The sequence below is a fragment of the Colobus angolensis genome, unplaced genomic scaffold (genome assembly GCF_000951035.1).
Source record: "Colobus angolensis palliatus isolate OR3802 unplaced genomic scaffold, Cang.pa_1.0 Scaffold317, whole genome shotgun sequence".
Taxonomy (NCBI): Eukaryota; Metazoa; Chordata; class Mammalia; order Primates; family Cercopithecidae; genus Colobus; species Colobus angolensis.
The window spans coordinates 1088491-1098129 of record NW_012116455.1 but is presented as its reverse complement, the minus strand read 5'-3'; the positions used below and the strand labels follow the sequence as shown (position 1 = coordinate 1098129).

At 37.5% G+C, this 9639-nt stretch overlaps 1 protein-coding gene across 1 annotated transcript in view; it reads right to left on the bottom strand.

Annotated features, from left to right (window-relative positions):
• Positions 1 to 9639, bottom strand: part of LOC105518346 (myomegalin-like) — a 47677-nt gene that overhangs the window by 9765 nt on the left and 28273 nt on the right. The window contains 4 exon segments of the mRNA XM_011951314.1: positions 5424 to 5551; positions 6964 to 7077; positions 8392 to 8529; positions 8754 to 8866. Coding sequence (XP_011806704.1) covers positions 5424 to 5551; positions 6964 to 7077; positions 8392 to 8529; positions 8754 to 8866 — 493 coding nt within the window.

Genomic DNA, 9639 nt, shown 5'->3' with positions numbered 1-9639 from the left:
TTTTACACTGTTGGTGGGACTGTAAACTAGTTCAATCATTGTGGAAGACAGTGTGGTGATTCCTCAAGGATCTAGAACTAGAAATACCATTTGACCCAGCCATCACATTACTGGATATATACCCAAAGGATTATAAATCATGCTGCTATAAAGACACATGCACACCTATGTTTATTGCAGCACTATTCACAATAGCAAAGACTTGGAACCAACGCAAATGTCCATCAATGATAGACTGGATTAAGAAAATGTGGCACATACATACCAAGGAATACTGTGCAGCCATAAAAAAAGATGATTTCATGTCCTTTGTAGGGACATGGATGAAGCTGGAAAGCATCATTCTCAGCAAATTATCGCAGGGACAAAAAACCAAACACTGCATGTTGTAACTCATAGGTGGGAATTGAACAATGGGAACACTTGGACACAAGAAGGGGAACATCACACACCGGGGCCTGTTGTGGGGTGGTGGGAGGGAGGAGGGATAGCATTAGGAGATATACCTAATGTAAATGACGAGTTAATGAGTGCAGCACACCCACATGACACACGTATACATATGTAACAAACCTGCACGTTGTGCACATGTACCCTAGAACTTAAAGTATAATAAAAAAAAGAAGCACTACATATTCATGTTATATACTAAAATTAAACCTATGAGGAAGCCAACTTGGTTTATGTACTTAAAACCCCTATTCTTCATATTATTTTAAATACAACATTTTCTGATGTTGCTGAACTTTCTATTTTACTCTTCCAGTTTTAGTAAGAGGAAAACAGTATGATTAAGATTTTTACTTCTGGAATTTGACTTTAAAAAACAAAAAGGGAGAATAACACAAAAAGAATCAGTATGTCCCTTTGTAAGTTTAATTATTCTTATTTGAAACCTGGTAGAATTAGTACCGTCAGGACCACAGTTTTGTGTTTCCTTCCATTTCCCATTCTTTGTTGGAGGCAAATTACGATGCTATTTTTTATTTAGAGAATTCATCTTGGCCCAGGTGAGAACAGGGAGAAGCTGAAGACTTACCTTCTGTTAACACTTAGATTACTTAAAAGCAACAGGCTTGTTACTTGATCATAATAAAGTGTTTTAACAAAGCTACTGGTACAGAGGGTGAAAAGGTGGCTTAAATCCACATTCTAAAACACATTATAACTGAAATCATTACCCTACAGAAATCACTCCAATATATTATCCTAGTGACTCACTGCTTCTGTTTATTACTGTATTGCTGTATTCGAGTTCCATATTTCCAGCTATTCTTTCCATGGTACAAATCTTTCCACACTACCAAAGAGAAAAGGAAAGCTCACTGAGCTTTAACCCTGAGAGAACTGAGAGAAAATACTCTGTGCTGGTATCTCACAGGATATACCTGGAAAAGAAAACTGATTTCATTTGTTCTATCTCTAGTACAATTTCTACAAGGTAAAATGGAAAACGGACTTCAAGTGTGTGAGTTACTAATATTTCTTCCTAACTTCACAGGAAGTTTGTCACCTTTCCTTGCAGGATACTGACTGTAAAGTCAGTAATACTCCATGAGGCCCTATTTGAAAAGGCCACTTGAGCTTTTCAGAGATGCCAAAGGTCAAGATTTTGTAACTGTTTTATATAAAAAGACCAGGAAATGGGAAAACAAGTTTATCCTATCAATGGGAACTAGAGTTTTCTAATACTACCTCAAGAAAAGCAAAGGTATTATTGTTCTCTCTAAGACTTACAGTCCAAAGGAAAGTGACTTTAGGTAGCTCAGCCAACCTTTATTTCTCAGTGAAAAGGACAATTTTCAGTATAATGTGATCTGCTCCTCCTTTCCACAATCAGTAGACTCCAGATCCAACTGGAAGATTAACATAGAGAGAACTGAAATCAGTTTTCTTGAACAGTTTTTGAAGCTTTGAGCCAAACATCTCATGACCCAGACACTGAATTAGGAGAATGAATGAGCATAAAAGTAATAGGTTTTTTATGTATATCTGCCACAGAGTTTACTTATGTATAAACTGTGTAAACAGAATATACTCAAGAACCCTCAAGGAAACTAATTCTTGTGGTTAGGAACTCATATCCTATACAGGTTAAGATTTTCTGGATCCTTAATAGATCTCTTGCTATATATAATGTCATAGAGACATCTTTTAAAAATATAAATAAGGAAAAATGTATTTCCTCTAAGAAGCAAAGGTACTAAAACTATTACTGCTGTCCACAAGTGAATGAAGAGAAGAGGGTGTGGAGAAGGTTGGGTGACAGATAAGAGTGTGCACTATCAAAGGAGAAGACGGACCTACTAACGTAGTCCAATAATGTCTTTTCAAAAAAGTTATAACTTGGCTATCTAAAGAGAGAACAGCAGATGAATGTTGATTTATACTAGGTGCTAATAGTCATCAAATTTTCAATACTATAAACTTTCAATAGAAAAGAGTTTAGGGACAATGTCTATCTAAGGACATTTATTTCGCTCATTAAATAAGTCCTCTTGGAGGTTCTTTTCAACTCTATTATTTCTAAAACCTACAGACTTCATCTACCCTGAACTCTTATAACTATTACTCTGCATTATTTGCTATTATTCAAAAAGGAAATGTGAGAAAAACAAAATCTATCATATGGATTTTTTTCTCAATTTAAATTCTATGCTTCAAATTAAGCATGGCTTAAGTAAAAATTTACTTGATTATTTTTATTTGAAGATTATTTTTAGTCAAGCACAAGGTTCTATAAGCACATGATGCTTTACCTAAAATTACTGTCATGTTGAAAAATGACTGTCAAAGGTAAAATAATCTCAAGCACAAGGTTCTATAAGCACATGATGCTTTATCTAAAATTACTGTCATGTTGAAAAATGACTGTCAAAGGTAGAATAATCCAGTATGAAAAAGAGTCTGTGCTCCTGAAGAGAAAATGGAATATTATATCATGCTAAATATTATTAAGTGATGTGTCCAACACCCAAAGTTGTTAGACCAGCAAGCTCTCTCCAGATAATACTGTTTGTAAGCCTCATTCCAGCTATCTAGACCAGAAAAAGTTAGTGCCATATTTTAGTCACATTTATGAGATTAAGATCGACTTTTTTCCTTCCATCAATCTACTCTTGCTGGAGGTTGACAGAAGTAGGAGTGATTATTAACATAAACTGTAATCACTATGAGCCATTAGAAACCAAGAATCACCCAGAGTTGAATGTTAATAGCAGACTCAGAAGGCTTCTTTGGTCTATTAGTAAAATTAAGGAAAGATATTCCCTAAATGCCTTGTTGTAACGACATGACAAACTAGTTTTTGATGGGTTGGCATTTCTACAGCTCCATTGCTTTCCTCTTTACTTTTGGAAAGTTACAAAAAATTTTGTGCAAGAAACGGTCTCTTAAAATTAGGAGACTAAGAAAAGTGGATGAATCTGCCTACACTTCCTATCTCCTTCCTCAAATGATTCATTTATCCTCAAAAGCCATTGAAACTGAAATGGCAGATCCATTAAGAGTAAGGCCTATGGCTATCAATCTTTTGCAAATTACTTAATCAGAAGATTCCAGAGTGCTTCCCCAGTAGAACATTTTCTCCCTGTCCACTCTAGTTTGACTGATGCTCTACTTGTTATAGACACAGCTGAAGTTACAGAAACAGATGAAATTTAGAATGTAATACAAGCCATGTCAACAGTCAACATGTGAAAGAAATAAAGTGTCATGTAAAAAAAAAAATGGAAGGAAAAAAATCATTGTGCCCCACTTAGTTTAGAAACGAAACTAAGTTTCTTAGTAAGAAAGTGATCATAGTAAACTTTTATCTCCAATACTGTCTCAGAGTTGACTGTTGTACACAAGTGAAATTAGATTAGGTACAGATTAAATTCTATTTAAAATTTGTTCTTGGTTGATTCCTTTTGGTTTCTTTAAACCAAAGTCATGCTATTTAGAACATGACTTCTAGAATGGTCTTCCAGAGTCAGAATTCTCTGTCTACAAAGTTTGTCTTTGTCCACAAACTCTGTCTACAAAGACTAAGTTTCTTAGTAAGAAACTTAGTTTAGAAAGGGTATTGTCACATTTATTATGCTACAAAGCCTTAATCGCTGTTTCCAAATTCCATGTTTAAAGTAACTGAAACCTCAGTTTCTAACCTAGGAAACTTAAAACCAGAGGAAATAAAAACAAATTAATGATGTTGAACCCACAAAGCTGCAAAGCAAGCTTGGTTCCTTTTCACACTCTTGACATTCAAAACATTAGAAATACAATCTCCAGTGCCCCTCTCCTTATACCTGTCATGTTGCCACAAGAAAGCATTGAGACAATGATTAAAACTATAAACATACATCTGTAACATTTCTTTCTAAACTATTCAAGCACTTCAAAGCCTGAAGTCTATTACTTCTTTTTATATGGAGAAACCTATACATACTAAATAGTGAAAAACTTAGGGCCCTATCTAGTGCCACAAATGGAAGAAGCAATACCCTCCTTTGGCTATAATGAGTTATTTGGTGAAACACTGAATGCAAAGAGGGATACTACATTTGAAATTATCTTTGTAGACAGAGAATTCTGACACTGGAAGACCATTCTAGAAGTCATGTTCTGACTAAATAGCATGACTTTGGTTTAAAGAAACCTAAAGGAATCAATCAAGAACAAATTTTAAATAGAATTTAATCTGTACCTAATCTAATTTCACTTGTGTACAACAATCAACTCTGAGACAGTATTGGAGATAAAAGTTTACTGTGATCACTTTCACACTTTTTGCCTCTGTTCTTTAACTTGGCCTTTCCAATACTTGCAGTCTACTATTACAAGACTACTCTCCTGGTTTTGATTACCTTCTGATAATGATTATCTCACTTTTACGAAGTCATTCTTACAGACTCTCAATCTCTTTCCCACTCCCTCATCTTAAAACTTGTACTCTTTTGATTTAAAAATGCTCTCACTCAAGGAGGAGTTGACTGAAAGGCAAAAATAATACACACACATGTATTTATGATATGATATGGAGCATATGAAATCGATTGTGAAAGTGGGGGAAGAATAAACTTTATTGGCCCACAGAAGGGATGAGGGAATGAGAAAGGGCTAGAGATAAGAATGAATAAAAGTGGAAACACTAAAGCAGAATGATTTAAAATGTGCAAATACACTTTGCAACCTCCACCATTCAGTTTGGGGATTGATATGTATGTACAGTGAGATCCAGGTAGGCTAAAGTGAGTTTCACTTTGTAGTTGATGCTACTTGTACCAGTTCTATCATTAGTAAGTCACCGTTTAATTCTGCCAAAATCAGATAAGGATCTTTCTGGTTAGTGCAAACAAGGTTTTCCATCCTGGGCTTCAGCTGACCCGCCAGTGCTCAGTAGGCATGCTTGTGATGAATTCGCACACTTTCCTGTTCCCCACCTCCAATGGCGGCCAGGGTCTCCAGCCTGTTTAAGCGCTCCAAGCTTCTTCCAAGAACTTCTTCTAGCCGACTGCGTAACACCTGAGCCCCTTCCAGTTCCACCTGCAGAGTTCGATCTCTCTCAGAGCTGATTAAACATGCCACACGGAAGGAAAATGGATTAGCCATCAACTGCAGTGAGTCCATATTTGCTTCGAAAGAACCATCAATGCCACTTTGAGCCACACGACTTTGCAAAGTAATTGTTCTCCAGGACACAATAAATGAATGTAGTCTTTGTGTGGCATTTGTGTTCACCCCTGATAGATGAGTAAAGACTGCTCCCTTTTTTAAAAGCTTGCCCCTTATGCTAGATTCTGGGCCAATTTCACATAAAATTATAGCCCCTAAGACTTATCTCACACCCCTATAGCCCAAAAAAGAGAAATTTCATTATTTGACTAAAAGCTTTTGTTTCTGAAAAACTAAAACCCAGGACAAACTAAATATAAACTGGAGCAAGACTGAGCCAAGTAGAACCACTACTGGAGATACTTGTTTTCTCATTTGTTACCAAACTTGGCTGTGGGATGGTGTGCTGAAAAGGAATCTGGTTCATAAACACTAAAGCTCCAGAGGTTCTTTAAAAAGTAACACAATCAACTGGTCCTATCAGACCTTTCCTCTGCCTTCATTTTCCTGGTAGAAAGAAAACATTTTTAAAGCCCAATAATAAATTGTAGGAAACTGAATAGCAATAATAATAATAATTGGAAAAGAGTAAAAGGGGCTAGTAGAGAAGGCAAAATGAGAAAAAAAATGAAGAGAATATAAAATGATCCAGTGAGGTATCATATATGTGACCAAAAATCAAGAGGTAGAAGAAAATATATTCATCATGATAGTTATCGGTGGTCCCAGGATGATTTAGCCATCCCAATTAATATATTTTAATTGATGATATTAAATGAATATCAGTGCCCATTATAACCTTACTTTTTGTTTTTATTTTGAGATGGAGTCTCACTCTGTCGCCCAGGATGGAGTGCAGTGGTGCAATCTCGGCTCACTGCAACCTCTGTCTCCCGGGTTCAAGTGATTCTCCTGCCTCAGCCTCCTGAGTAGCTGGGACTACAGCACGCGCTACCTCACCCAGCTCATATTTGTATTTTTAGTAGAGACAGGGAGTAGCCTTATGTTTATAATAGAACAGCCTTTAACAGGACATGGATCACAGAAAAGAAATGAACATACATTGAGTGCTTACTCTATGCAACGCATTGTTTCAGACACCAAAGCTGTCTTCTTATTTAATCTCTGCAATAGCTGTGCGAAACAGGCACTATTCCCAACTTAAGATTTTGACACTGAGGCTCAGAGCAATCCATAAAACAAATGACAAAGTGGGTAGCCCCGGTAATTGTCCCTGTTTTTTTTCTTCCCTCTTCAGTATCATAAGCATCTGCACTTAATGAAGAATAAAAGGCATAAAAATAATACAATAGTAAAAGAAATAAAAATTTCAATAAAGAATAAAAGAAAAACCAGCCACTCTCTTACCTTTCCAGATGGGCATGAAACTTCACCAGACTGCTATACAGCTGTCTCTCTGCTTGTAAGGCCTCATTGAGCTGACTCCGTTCATCTACTAGTCCTTCCAGCATCAGCAGCAACCGAGAAGAGAGAAGAAGCAATACGCAAATGGCACAGTGAGACATGAAGCCACAGTTAATCCTGAGAAATAAGAAAATGCATTAGCATGTACTAGGACTTAAAAAGCCCACTATCTTAGAATTTAAACTTTTGATACCACTTTATAGTTTTCAAATCAATGTCATATTATCTTTTTTTAAAATCTTTAAAACCCTGCAAGGTGGAATTCAAACATGGGAACAAAAAGAAGAAAAAGGAGAGAGAAGCTAGAAGCACAGGAAAGCAGCTAAGAGAAAGGAGTAAGAGGGGAACAGGACAGGCAAGAGGGAAATGTATATAATAGGACTCACTAATATTTTTCATTCATTCAACAAATATTTACTGAGCACCTTCTATGGGACAGACTCTGCTCTAGGTTCTAGGGGAAAGCTTACTATCTAGTGGAGGAAAAAGACATTCATTAATCATAGATGTGTGTCACTGTGCATGTAATAAGTGCTATAAAGATAATGAGCTATGAAAATGTATAACCAACAGAGTTATTTAAGGTAGAGTTAAAAGCAAGGATGGAGTGGGGTAAGTAGTGAGAGAGATGATAATGGAGACAGGGAGTACAGGCAAGTAAGTCTTCTGGAAAAGTTTGGCATTGAAGAAAGGTTAAACGGGGCTGTAGCTACAAAGAAATTTGGGGAAAAGGCGAGGGTTTCTCTCTCTTTTTTTTAACTGGGAGAGACTTGAACATGGTTAAACGCAGATAAAAGAAAACGATTCAGTCGAGAGGGAGGTGACTTATGTGTGAGTGTGAGGGATAACTACTGGTATGTGTCCAGAAGAACTGCTACTCTTTTCAGAACTACAAATGTCAGAAAGGGGCATCTGTAGCTGCTACCGACCAAAGTAGGAAACTTTAGAGCACAGTTTGTCTATGAAATACCATCAACTAACCCTCCACAAATAGCTGAGATTGACAGCTTTACCATGGTTTATTTCACAGTAGAAAAATAAGGTTTGAGCTGGGCATGGTGGTGTGCACCTGCAGCTCCAGCTACTCAGGAGGCTGAGGCAGGAAGATTCCTTGAGGCCCAGAGTTTGAGGCTGCAGTGAGCAGTGATGGTACCACTGCACTCGAGCCTGGGTGACACAGTGAGACCCTGTCTCATGTGGTGACTCATGCCTAAATGTAATTCCAGCACTTTGAGGGGCCGAGGAGGACGGACCACTTGCAGTAAGGAGTTTAAGACCAGCCTGACCAGCGTGGTGAAACTCCGTCTCTACTGAAAAAAAAAAAAAAAAAAAGTAAATAAATAAATAAGGTTTACATTCCAATAACTTACCTGTTGTCTTCGGTTTCATGAAATTTCTTGACCCTGGGATTCTACTGAAGCAACTTTTTCCTGAAGAAGTAAGACTTCTTGGGTCAGGCGTTCCATAGCTGGTATGTCTTCAGGATCAACCAGTTGCATTTGCAGGTCCCAGAAGACAAAAAATAGTGTGGATGTGAAAATAGTAACAAAAGGATTATTCAGCAGAGGAGCAGGGGAACAAATGTTCTTGAAATAGTCTGCCTATACTTTCAAGTGGGATATTAATAATCACTGGCCAAGGGATTCAGTGTGTGCAAATACTGTCTGAAGATGCCCTACAGCTATTCTGAGCTGTGAACATTTCTAATGGTCTTTTAAAAGTTTTGAAAGACCTTTATGAGATCTTCTTTAATCTGTATGTTCCTGGTCAGAGACTCCATATCAGCAGCCTGCACTTGCAGCTCTTCTCGCACAGCCATCATGGACTGTAGAGCAGAAAGTTCCATCTGTGGAAAGAGGAAACAGTATCTGCCATGCTTACATTTTAACACCGAGGCAAATGCTTTTGCATATCATATCACTGTCAGCCAGTAATGCAAAAGAAAACAAGAACATGAATAGGGCTCTACAGCATCAAATCAATAATCCATGCAGTATGGTACCAAAGGATGTTTTACGGGAAGATGTCATAGTTGTTCTTAATGACGTCTTCCACTTTAGCTGGCACTATAAAACACATCAAATTTTTTTAACAAGCTTATTATGATACTGAAAAAGAATGGTCACCATTAGCAGAAGCAAGAAGAAATGAAGTTTTTATGTAGTTCACCCAACAGATGAAAAATGACAGCATGAGGATATCTCCATTTTACAACCCTTAATGAATAAATGGATAAGGCATGATACAGCAACAGCTGCTAACATCACGAGAGATCACCATTACATGCCTCTTGATGGAAGAACATGCCACCACCTAGGAAGAAATATTGCCAAAAGCTGGCACTACATGCCCTAAATTTTCAGTGTTCTCACCAGAAAATGACAAATACTTGGTTATGACAAATTCCATTAAAAATCATGATTTAATAGGCCAGGCACAGTGGCTCACGCCTGTAATCACAGCACTTTGGGAGGCTGAGGTGGGCGGATCACAAGGTCAGGAGTTCAAGACCAACCTGACCAACATGGTGCAACCCATCTCTACTAAAAATACAAAAATTAGCTGGGCGTGGTGGTGTGTGCCTGTAACCCCAGCTACTCAGGAGGCTGAGGCAGGAGA